Raw genomic sequence first — 12,824 nt, forward strand, 5'->3', positions numbered from 1 at the left:
ATGGGTCCATACCTCTGCTCTACTAAGGCAAAATGAACAAATGATCGACGGAATGCCTAACAGTGCAAACGTTCACCCCCAGTCACAAAGATCTAGGTTTAATCCATTGTTCTTTTGCTCACTAAGCCACCCCAGTTTGGAACCAGTCATAGGCACATCAGTATTGACCCTGTTTCTTATGGGAGCAGCCCAGCCCGAACTGCCAAGCTAGGTCCTCCCTGGATGGGAAACCAGCATCCTGAACTGTTCCCTTGGGGAACTGTGGAAAGATTGATTTGCATATGGCTGGGTCTAAACTGGAATTGCGTGGCTTTAAAAATAAAAATAGATCTGTGACTGGGTGTGAATGTTTGATTAATTCAGCATTCCGTCCATCATATGTTCTTTTTGCATTTGTCACCTTAAGTGAGAAAGGTATACCGAAACCAGTCCCAGGATGCTTGTTTCTGGCCCAGGGAAGACCTGGCCTGGCAGTTCGGGCTGGACGGTTCCAATGGGGAGCAGGGTCAAGACTGATTTGCATATGGCTGGGTCCAAACTGGAATGGCATGGTGTGTAAAAAAATCAATGGATTTAAACCAGATCTGTGACTGGGGGTGAATGTTTGATTAATTCAGCATTCCGTCCATCATCTGTTCTGTTTGTATCTGCTCTACTAAAGGCACACTAAAGGGGTTCAGCACTTGGGGATGAGGGGGTGGTCGACTGAGAAGCATGCTGACCCTGATCACTAAGGTGGTGGGCATAGCAGCACAGCCATGAAACTGCTGGGCACCTTCCTGGGGCTGAATTGGCTGATGGAAAGGGGGACCTCTGCTGCAGCAACAAAGGGAACGGCAGGGCTTGTTCAGCTAGAGAGGAGGGGCAGATAAGCCCAGGGAGCATGCTATGTTCCTGCTCTCCTTGAACCGCTCTAGGTTGAATTCAGCCTTGTCCCCAAACGAGCGTGTCCTGTCTAAGGGATGAATGGATATTTCTAGAAAAACTGTTGACTGCAGCCAGGCATGACAGAGAATGACGATGCTGGAGCCAATGGCCCACCCCATAGAATCGGTGATGTCCAACTCACGATATATTGTAAACTTGGCCACATCTGGACTGATCTTTATGGCTTGGGTCAGGACAGGTCAGAGGTCTTTTGGGACGCCTGGGAGGACTTGAGCCGCCAAATCACAAAAAGCGTGGGAATAGCAACCCAGGAGGCACTCACAGATCTGAGAGCCAAACTGATGGAAGAAAATACCTTTTCCTAAAGGTCTTCACTCATTTGATCTCCCTATTGGGGGGAGTAGTCAGAAAAGTATTCAGGTTTGTCGTCTTGTAGACACCTACACCACCAAGCTTTCAGGGTAGGGGTGCTATGACAAAAAACATTGTCTAAAAGCAGAATGAGTACCTCTTCCTCTGGTATCCATGAAGTCAGCATCAGCATCGAGGCTCCATGAGCCGGTGTGGAGGGTGGGGCCAGAGGGAGAATTGGAACAGGAGCTGGAGGAAGCCCAGTGGTGGATTTGGAGGGTCCAACTGACCCCAAGGGCAAACCTACCGGCAGTACTCCATAAGGAGGGCCTCTCGGCTCCTTGGGGTATAAAAGTGCACCAGAAGCAGTCAGTAAGGATTCAAAGAGTTGGGGCATTGCCTCGCTAAACTCTTTGATCTGCCTCTGTGTCACAGAAGGCTCCAGAAACTTAGGCTGTGCAAGGACAAGTTGCAGAATAGGCTCAGATGATGATTGAATTCAGGAGCGAGATTGAGCGGCATGGTAACACCCTCGTGCCTTCTCAGGATAATGCAAGTGTCATAAAGGGGCTTAGTACCAGTTTGACTTTTTGTATTTTTTTTTTACTTGCCCGAAGACTTGGAGAACAGTGCTGACTGAGCTCAAAAACGACTCCTGAAACTTCTAGACTGGGTTGTTATTTTACAAGTGATTTTTACTGTGCCTGTTTATTTCTCACTTTTAAATTCAGCCACTTCTGTAGAGGAGTATTCTGTTGGTTATCAAACAAATATTGTCATTTAAGGAGCTTCTCCATGCTATTAAGGGACGTTTTGTAGATATTGGTATAGTCAAAAAAACACTTGAAATCCAGGAGCCACGAAGTACTATTAGTCTGCTTAGAATACTAGTGTTTTTAGGTGAAATAAAATGATGCAATGAAATCAACAGTTAAATTATCCATGTAAAAATACCATTGGGGAAAGACCTGTAGCTTAGGATACTACACTGAGTTCCCAAAACAAAACATACACCATTCATCAACTAAATAAGAAATAATTACAAACATGTTCTCTACTCATTAACCTACATTGCATTTAGGCGAGGTAACAAGTGAGCAAAAAAAGAAGAAAGAATGTGAAAATAAGATCCATAAGACTCACGTACATTTGGTAACTCTTATTCCATTTCGAAAAATCTTTGCTGAATCTTGAGTTAATGTAAAGTCTTGAATGGAAATGCATCCTAGCTGAGCCTGAATAAGACTTAAGTAAGAAGACTTAAAGTTACAATATTATTTTCAGCATTTCTGTAAATAAAGCATTGTCATAGCCGACAGATAACAACCTGTTTGTCTGTGTTTGTCTAGTACGTCTGTGTTAGAATTTGGATTTCTGGTTGGCAGAGATATGAACCATGTCTAAGCAGGAACTATAATCCTAGTCAGCATAAGTCACAACCTCACCCTAAATTAACCTGTGCTCACCCTCTAATAGCTTGGCAAAGGGCAGTCAGGCTTGACTTAATATGCAATGTGTAAAGTAGTTGTGCAATACTTCAAACAGCAAAACATTAAAAACACCACACAAAAAGATTCCATATCAGGTTAGACAAAAAGATCTTAATTGATTTTTTTTTAAAACACATGTAGAACTTGAGCCATGCATTTTTAAACAATAGACTGTAAAGTAGAGCTTAGAAGCAATACACAACTTTTTGGGATCCGGCCTTGCTGGACTGGAACAAAGTCAAACGTTCAGGCAGACCGCAATAGAGCATGGCCGTCTACAGGGACACAACTTTATCCACCGTGTTGAATATGAGATGCGGGGTGCAAGCAAGACGATGCAACAGCCCACACAGAGAAGGCGATGCATCCGTTTTCTCCTCACAATGCATCGGTTCCAAGGGCAATGCTCTAGTTTTGAAGGCAATGCGCTGGTTCAGCTTCCGCAATGGCGACAATGCATCAGTTCTACTCCCGCAACAGAGGATGCGTCAGTGCTGAAGCAAACACCTTAGGCCCACTTCCAATGATCCAGGTGTAGGAACAGGGTGGCTGGAAGTATTTTATGTCCCTGGGATCTCAGATCAGGAGGCCAGCCAGCTAGCCCTTGAAGTCACTCTGGCTTCTGCAAGAGAGGCAGGTCCAGACTTCTCACTCAAGCAAAGGGGACAGCAGGCAGCAGGTCAGCATAGCAAGAAAGCAGTTCTTCCACAGCAGCAGTCCAGCAGAGAGGCAGCCCTTCTTCTTGGCAGGGTATCAGCCGGTTCAGGACTGTACTGAGTTGGGAGGGTCTGAAGTTCAGTTCTTCTACCCAGTGGTGCCTTTGAAGTGAGAGAGACTTCAAAGAAGGTCTCTGAAGTGCACAGAGGTCCTGCCGTCCTGTTCTGGCTCCAGACTCACTACAGGGAGCTATGCAGCCCTTTGTGTGGGGACAGGACACAGCCTATTTAGGTATATGTGTGAGGCTGTGTCTAGCTCCTCCCTACCATCCTGCCAGGATGAGTCATCCAAGCCCATCAAGTCACACCTAACCTCCTTTTGTGTGGGGCTGTCTAGCGGGAATACACAAAGCCCAGCTATCTCCCACACCAGACTGATCAGAGACAGGCAGCATGTACACAGGGCTAAGGGCAGTAAAATGCCAATTATCTAAAAGTGGCATTTTCAAAATTGTAATGATAAATTTGACTTTACCCTTAAAGAGTATTTATCAATACATTTACATAGTTATTAGAAATGGCAGCTCAACTCCCTCTCAATTAGGGATTACATCGTATTAAAGTTAATAAGGAATCACCAATGTTATCCTATGAGAGAGTTAGGCCTCACAGTTGTGAAAACAAATTAGAGAGTTTTTCACTACCAGAACATGTAAAACGTAAAAGTACATGTCCTACCTTTTAAGTAAATAGCACCTTGTTTAAGGCTTGGCATGGGGTTTTAAATGCCAAGTTGATATGGCAGTATAAACTACACACATAATCTCTGCAGTGGCAGGCCTGAGACATGTTTAAGGGGCTACTTGAGAGGGTGGCACAATTAGTGCTGCACGCCCACTAGTAGAATTTAATCTACAGGCCCTGGGCACATGTAGTGCACTTTACTAGGGACTTATAGGTACATTAAATATGTCAATTGTGGAAAAGGCAATCAATCAATCAAAATAAGCTTTATTTGATTTTAGGAAAAAAAGCATAAAATCCTAACATCAAAAATAGTTACAAATAACGTTTCATACACTATAAAAAAACATAAAAACAAATTCAAGAAGAGCTGAGGTTCTGTGGTTTTCGACTTCGCATCTAGCCGCCATTTTGTGTCCAGCCGCCATTTTGTGTTGTCTCACTCAGGCAGCACGGCGAACGCAGTGTTTTTGCTCTTTCAGCTGCTACATTTCTCTTCTGTTAAAAAGTAACCCCTTGTCCTTGTTTACGAAACCGATGTCAGGGTCTGACCGAGTTTGTTAATCCATGTCTAGACTGATTAATCCCTGTCTTATTCCACTGTTTGGGTCCCACCATTCTTCCTTACTTTATCTTATTTGACTGGCCTTCGCTATTCTCTTCGTGTATTCTCTTATTACACAAACTATCCTTTGAAGCATGCAAACATGTTCTACCACCTGCAAATTGAATTACGGGCACTAGTGTTGATTAACTTAAGGGGAGGAGAGCACACGGGGTCTGAAAGGAGGGTGTGTTTTGGATACTCGATAGCTTGTTTTCGAACTATTCCTATTTGTTAGCTTTGTATGTTTTGGCAGTAGGCATTGTAAATATGTGTACTATATGAGACTGTGAGCCACGGAGTTAAGTGGCAGTCTCCTGAGAATATACCATTAGGGTACTTCTTGGACAACTGTGCTTAGCTGCAGCTAATAAAACTCGATTTTCTACGCCTAACAGAGTGTCTCGTGTCTCTGTCTGACAAGGCAGGTGAACCCGGAGATTTCAGGCGTGCCCTGCACCGCTCAGCCCATAAGGCCCAGTTCTCCAACTGGCGCCCAACGTAGGGCGACTTCAGTGGTAGTGGTTCAGCCCAAGGGTCGTGAGGAGCTTCGCAAGAAAATTCTGGAGGATTCGCGAACCACGAGAGCGACCCCTGTATGTCGAAGTGGACCGAAGGTCTTTTACAGCGCGGCTACTCCTTTCCGGCGGCTGGTGACGACTGCTGCCCTGAGTGTTGGCCTGCCTAGGCCCTCTGGTGATGATTGGTATCGCGAGACGTTAGACGGACATCTGTTGGCGTGAGAAAACATTTAGTTAATTATTTGTGGGTAGTGCCCACTCTTTGTTTTGTTTTTGTCATTCGATTAGTGCACTTATCGAAGCCGAGGGGTAAGTACGTTTGTGGTGTGACTATATTGTCTTACACCCCTCGAAGTTTGTGAAAAGTCCAGTTTGTTAGGAAATGCCTGGATTTAGTAAGTTTAAGAAATGTTGTTGTCTGGGTTGTTCTAGGGATTCCCGGCTAGAGAACTCTTGTCCAATTCCTCCGGTTGGAACTCCCACTTACAAGCTCTATTCGAAACATGGTCTTGGTCCTATTATTTTTAATGAAACAAGGATTCGATATACGAAGAAAGATGGTGTTTTGCAGTGGCCACAAAATGGTAGTTTTGAGTCTGACATATTAGATAATTTGGAAGCAATTTTGTTTAAAAGAAAAGCCCGGCCGGCAATGTTTGACTCTTTCCGCCTATGGCGTAAGGAAGAAGGAAGCCAAACAGAAAGAAATTAAAAAAGCAAAGAAAGATGAGAAGAAACAAAATATGACGATTTTACAGGCTGCTCAGCAGTTTAAAAATGATGAGACTGATCAGATGATTGAAGTTTCAGAAAGACAGCATTGTATGGCAATAGATAGATGCTACCCTGTGTTGCCTACTTCCCCAAAGAGTAAGGATCTTGATGAAGATCCTTTCATGTCCCATTTGCTGAGATTCCCTCCACCCTATGTATTGGGTGCTAATGCACCCCCATTACAACCTGTTGTTCAACAACCTGTTGCTCAACCAGTTGTTCCGGTTCTTGCACAATTACCTCTTCCAGTAATTCCACCTCCACCTCCTTTGCCACCGACTTCTTTACCTCAGTCTTCTGTGCCTCAGTCTCCTTCACCTTCAGTTTCTTTTGCTACTAGCTCTACTCCTACCGTACTGAATACATTGTCTCCTGTTCTAGTGTCGGATTCCGCTACAGCTCGTCAACGATTAGTTAACACCGTTTCCGGTCTCTTGTCACCTTTTCTTGGGCCTCTTAGGTTTTCTCCTGCCTCGTCTCGAAGGCAATCTCGTAGTCAAATTCCGGATTCTGACGAGCAGATTAAGCTGGATTCTCTCGCTCGTAATTGGATCATGAGTGGTCCACAGTATAGTGTGCGCGATATTTTAGATACTTTTCTTCAATGGAACCCGCCCATGCAGAGATATGTCTTTAATGTTATGTGTAATACTCTTATTAAAGGATGGGGAGATATGGATTTGGATGTACCTCCTCAGGGTTTGTTCGAGATATAGGATCAATTTGATAAAGGACTTATTGTGGGTTCCGATGTAGAGCATGCTGTCCAGACACTTGTTACTTTCAGGTCTTCCTTTTTCTCTCAAGCCTCTCTTGAACCTGATCCTGCGGTTCGGCGTAAAATGAAACAATATCCTATGCGAGAAATCCCTCCCATATGGAGAGATGCGGTTCCACAAGTAGGAGCTAATCCGCCTATTCCAGGTCATTTTCAACATATATGGGTACATGATCCTTGGAAAAGATCGGAAGTGTTGGCGCTTAAACAGTATGGCAGAGTGTTTTTCACCATTTCAGGATGTTAGCAGTGTATCATAACGAAGTAAGGAAATTAGTGAAAAGGTTGTATTATGCAAAAAGTCCAGCACTTAAGCTCAAACAGTTAAATAGTGCTCTTTTGCATGGATCTGAATTAGATGTAAAGAAGATATGTGAAGAAATTGAGGTTAGTTACTTTGGTCCAGAAGAAGACAGTGCAGAAACTGATACAGTAATAGATGGAAATGTGGTAGAAAATGTCCAGAATTTTAATATTGAACATTTTGAAAAGGAAGTAGCAAAATTTAAGGTTATTGCAGGTGAAAAACCAAATTTTTCTTGTGTGTGTTGTCGACGCACTCATTACAAAAATCAAACCAGGTTAGTTGATTTATATTTAAAAAGTGAAGAGGAAAATAATAGTGAGTGGAAAAATTTTGCAACCTATTTGTTGGTAGAAAATTGTTTTGATTTGGGTTCTGATCAACGTATTTGTAAAAATTGTTATAATAAATTAAGTGATAATAGAATGCCTGCTAGAGCTGTACATAATAATCTTGAGTTGGTGAGTATTCCATCTGAACTGAAGGATTTAAATACCTATGAGACTATTTTGATTCAGTGTGTGCATCCATTTCAGGCTATTGTTCGTATGGAGCCTAAGATAGGGATATTGCCTCCTTCAGATTTACAGAGAGGATTAAAGGGAAGAGTTGTATATTTGCCTCTTGATTTAAAGAAAAACATTGAGACAATTGGTGTTGAAAATGTACAAGAGGAACCTTTAGTTATTCTAGTTAATGGTGAGCCTACAAAGAGTAAGAACATCTGGCAAGATTTAGTGGATGTTAGAAAAGTCAAAAGGGCAACGTTGTATGTGGTCAAAAACAATAAATACTATAAAAATGTATATGTAGGAGAAGAAGGAATAAATGAAGAAGAGGAAAATGATTTGCCTGCTGGACAAATTGAAAAAGTAGATGTGTCCAGAAGGGAAGAAATTTATGAACATTACAGTGTTCATCCTCTGCATTCCAAAGAAGCAATGGGGAATGCTATTGAATTATTTCAGATGAAAAAAGCAGAAGGAACTCCCATTAGTGTATGGGAAGAGAGCTTGGAAGCTCGTTGTTTTCCTCAGTTATTTCCAACAGGTCAAGGTGCACGATATGATGACCGACCTATGCAAATTCCTGCATCTGAATACCGGACAACAAGATTATATGCAGAAGATGCGAGATTTCGTCAATGTATTCCATATTTGTTTCATCTTCTGTTTGAAAGTGACTTATCTGGACTTTCTTATGCAGTAAACCATATACTAAAAAGTGGAGTACCTCTGCAAAATGTTTCAGCAAGGGAGTTTATGGATAAAGTCCAACAAAAAGACACTGTTTTGGATTCTCACCTAATTAATCTAAGGGCATGTCAACGTGGTACTAATGAGTATTGGTACCGTCGTCATGGAGATTTGAAATGTATGCTAAGAAACTTAGGAGCACCTACATGGTTTCTAACTCTAAGCTGTGCTGAGTATGCTTGGGAAGATTTACTTGAATTTCTTCGAGAGGCAAATGCAAACATCGAAAATATAGAGTACAAGACACCTGGAGAACTGTGCTCTTTGGATCCAGTTAATGTTTGCAGATATTTTAATCATAGAGTTGAAGCTATGATGTCTTTTATTACAAACAAACAAAAATCCTCCTCTTGGCGAAGTTCTGGATTTCTTTTGGAGAAAAGAGTTTCAAGCGAGAGGTGCTCCTCATATTCATATGCTATTGTGGATCAAAGATGCTCCCAGATTTGGAAAAGACTCAGATGACACTGTACTGTCTTTCATTGAAGAATATGCAACATGTGATATACCCAAAAGTACAATTGATAAGGACTTAAGAGGGAAAGTGTTACGATTTCAAAGCCATCGTTGTGGCAAATATTGTCGACGAAAATTCAAATTAAAGGATAAATTCTATACCAAATGTTGTTTTGGATTTCCACGAGCAGTAATTCCAAAAGGAAGAGTGAACAATTTTATGTTGTCTTTGCGACATACTGTTACAAGAAAATCACCAAAAAATATGTACAATTTACAAAACGAAGAGTCAAAATACATAAATGACTATAACCCAGTCATTTTGTCCATGTGGAATGCTAACATGGATATTCAATATGTTTCAGACAACTCTATTGCTGTGGCTCGATAACGTCTTACATCACCAAATCTGAAAATACGGAACTAAAGGATATGTGGGAAGACATTTCTCATGAAAAGAGCCTAAGTAAGAAATTGTATACCTACAGTTTAAAGATGTTATCTCATTGAGAAATTGGAGCATATGAATGTTGTGATCGATTATCATCAGCAAGTCTTTACGCAAAATCTCGAACAATCATTTGGGTGAGTTTGGGACTGGCAAGATCACGAAACCGAGTTTTGAAAACTGTTCAAGAAATTGAATATTTAGCAGAGAAAGAACCAAACAGTACAGACATTCTGAAGACAAACATGTTGGATACATACTATCCAAATAGAAGTAATCTGCTTGAAAAGATTTGTCTGTATGAAATACTACAAAACTACACTTTTAAAAGGAATATTACAGAGGATATTGATAAAGGTGTTTATGCTGTGATTGGATGTGAAGGATGTCTGGTGAAACAAAGAAAAGGATATCTGATTAATCACCGAAAGCTGAGTGGTGAAACTCCTGACAAAAGAGAATTTTACTATTTAGCTATTTTGCAACTCTTTAAACCATGGCGTAAAGAAGAGGAACTACTTGGTGACTTTGACAGTTATGAAGATTCATTCAACGCATCTCAAAATAGTATAGAATGTCCTGTTTTTAGTAATTATCTGCAAATGTTGAAGGACGAAATAGAGCAAGAAGCAACAATAGCAGCAGAGATTGCTAGAGACAGTTCTCAAGATAGTCAAAGTTCTGCATCGTTGAGTCAAGATCCACTTGGACAACCAATTATCCAAAATGAAGCAGCCACTGCCATGGATGAGGTGGAAAGAGCAATGGAACAAGTTCAAGAGGATGTAATAAACTTAGAAGAATTGGAGAAGTAACTTAATCTGGAGCAAAAACAGATATATGATGAAGTGACAGAGCAGATTGAGCATGGTTTTCGTCATGAGAAAAAAGAATGCTCATGTATGTCATTTCAACCTGTCCGACTATATGTGAGTGGAGAAGCTGGAACTGGAAACAGTTTTCTAATTAAAGGAATTGCTACATATCTACAGCAAAGAACGGACTCATCACTCTCTTGTGTTGTTACTGCTCCAACTGGGTTGGCAGCACACAATATTAAAGGGATTACTTTACATCGTTTATTGATGCTGCCGGTTGAACATGAAAATAAATTACAATACCACAAGCTATCTGGAGAAGCTTGTTGTGAAGTTTCTAGAATCCTTAAAAAAATGAAACTTCTCATTATTGATGAGGTAAGCATGGTATCAAATCTAATGCTTGCCTTTGTGCATTTAAGAATGCAACAGGTTCTTAAAACAGAGTATGATGTGTTATTTGGAGGCAAACACGTCATAGTTTTTGGAGATCTACTGCAGCTAACTCCTGCAAAAGGACAACCTATATTTAAAACTGTGACACATGAAGACACCAGAAAGTGCCTGGGAAGTATTGGAAATGTTAATATATGGTCGCATTTCAAATATACTGAACTTATTCAAAATATGCGACAGGCAAAGGATACTAAATATGGAAATATTCTCCAAGATATAAGAATTGGAAAACTAAGTGAACATGCCAAAGAAACTTTACAAACACGATTACTTTCCAATTTGTTTCCAAATGAAAATAATGTGGCAGAGAAAATATATAGTAAAGAGGCAGAAGATAAATCAGTTATATGCCTGATGCCAACTCTACACGAATGTTCTATGTTCAATGAAAAAATGTTGAAGTTAGAAAATGAAGAAATTACGAAACTGGAAGCTAAAGATAGAATAGAGCATGAAGGAAGTACTATTATTTTGTCAGAAAGGTTGAAGTTAAAATTGGATTCTTTAGAGAAACCAATATTTAAAACTGCTGGTTTAGAAAAGAATCTGTATGTATGTTTAAAATGTTGTATTATTTTATGAAGAAATTTACATGTGGAAAGAGGTTTGGTGAATGGAGCAATGGGTAATGTTGTTGGTTTTGTGAATTACCCAAATAGAGATGAGACTGAATTTTTAAAAATCTAATTTGATGTAATTGAAAAGGTACAACAAGTCAGTCGTTGTTCAAATCAATTTTTGCTTGTAAAAGATTTATAAGTCAGACGAAATCAGTTTCCAGTTTGTTTGGCATATGCGGTGACTATTCATAAATCTCAAGGTTTAAGTGTAGATAATGCTTTGATAAATATTGGAAGTACTGTGTTCAAAGAGGGTATGGCCTATGCTGCTTTATGTTGTGTTAGAACTTTATCTGGATTGTATCTGATTGATTTTGATGAGACAAAGATTAGTGCAGATTTAAATTGTGTGAAAGAGTATAACAGGTTAAGAAGAGAATATGCTCCTAGTTTACCTCAATATCCTTTAATTGAAAAGTGTGTGGTAGGTCGAAAAAGGAGATATGAGGAAAAATGAGAAACGAAAAAAAATAAATGAACCTGTGATTGGTAGCAAAAAGCAAAAAGTTAGTACTGAAGAGATTGTTGGATTTAAATTTGAAAACAGTTCTGGTGTCAACTGCTATGCAAATGTAGTGGTTAATGTTGTTTTTTTTCTTAAAAGTTTACAGCAACAGATTGTTGAAAATCGGGACCAAACATTTTGTTGTTCACTAAATTCTGTGTTTCAGAAATGTAACAGTGATAATAGTCAAATAGGAAATGTTTCTGAACTTCGAAATGTTTTAGACATATGTACTGGACTAAATCAATTTTCTCAGAATATTCAGCAAGATTGTCAAGAATTTATTATGTATATGCTTACAGTTTTACAAGATGAAGGTGTAGATATTGATAGTCTTTTTGGCCTTTCTTATAAATGGCAACATAACTGCGACAATTGTTCATTTTCAAGTTTTACTGATATACACACTGAAAGATTTATATATTTAACATTACCAGACTGTAAAGCAGTGTCTTTCAATAATCTAGTTAGAGATGCGCATCAAAACATGGCCTGTTCTCAATGTAACTCAGAAATGTTATCAACATTATTTATCAGAAGATATGGACAGTATGTAATTTTAATGTTCCAACGGTGCAGACCTGATGGAACAAAATTGCCAACTTCAATAAAAAATGTTGTTGCTTCTCAACTATCAATTTCTGGAAGAACTTTTGTAACTGTAGCAATTATCTTCCATGATGGTCCTTCAACAACATCAGGACATTACACAGCTTATTTGAAATCTCCAACAGGCTGGACTCACTGTAATGATAGTCAATTGACTTTTAAAAAACGTTTGCCTTTTGACTTACCAAATTCTTATCTGGTGTTTTTGCAACCCAAATTTCAGTAAAATTACTTGCCGTAGGAAGATTACTACTGTTAAGAAAAGATACTCTGTTGGTCAGAAATATCATGCGAGTGAGGGTGAGGGACTTTAAAAACTGAAACTTGTATTTGGCATATTGAGAGTATCAGGTACAGGTTTAAGTAATGTTTAATGGAACAGAACACGTTGGAACGATTTATTCTAAAGGTCGGGAAAAGAATGGTTAAGAGTATAATTAAGTAATTTGCAAAATAAGGACTTTACTCATACTATTTGGCCGTGAGGAATAGTATCTGAGAACAAAATGACTACTTCAGATAAATGTTGGTAAAACATGCTTATAC

The 12,824-nt window shown here is 39.7% G+C and overlaps 1 protein-coding gene across 9 annotated transcripts in view; it reads right to left on the reverse strand.

Moving 5' to 3' along the window:
- Positions 1-12,824, reverse strand: part of HFM1 (helicase for meiosis 1) — a 4,349,684-nt gene that overhangs the window by 1,365,760 nt on the left and 2,971,100 nt on the right. For all 9 annotated transcript variants that reach the window (XM_078646278.1, XM_078646275.1, XM_078646244.1 and 6 more), the window contains one exon: positions 2,387-2,484. In XM_078646278.1, the coding sequence (XP_078502404.1) occupies positions 2,387-2,484 (98 nt within the window). The remainder of the gene's footprint in view (positions 1-2,386; positions 2,485-12,824) is intronic.

The sequence above is a fragment of the Lissotriton helveticus genome, chromosome 1_1 (assembly GCF_964261635.1).
Source record: "Lissotriton helveticus chromosome 1_1, aLisHel1.1, whole genome shotgun sequence".
Classification (NCBI taxonomy): Eukaryota; Metazoa; Chordata; class Amphibia; order Caudata; family Salamandridae; genus Lissotriton; species Lissotriton helveticus.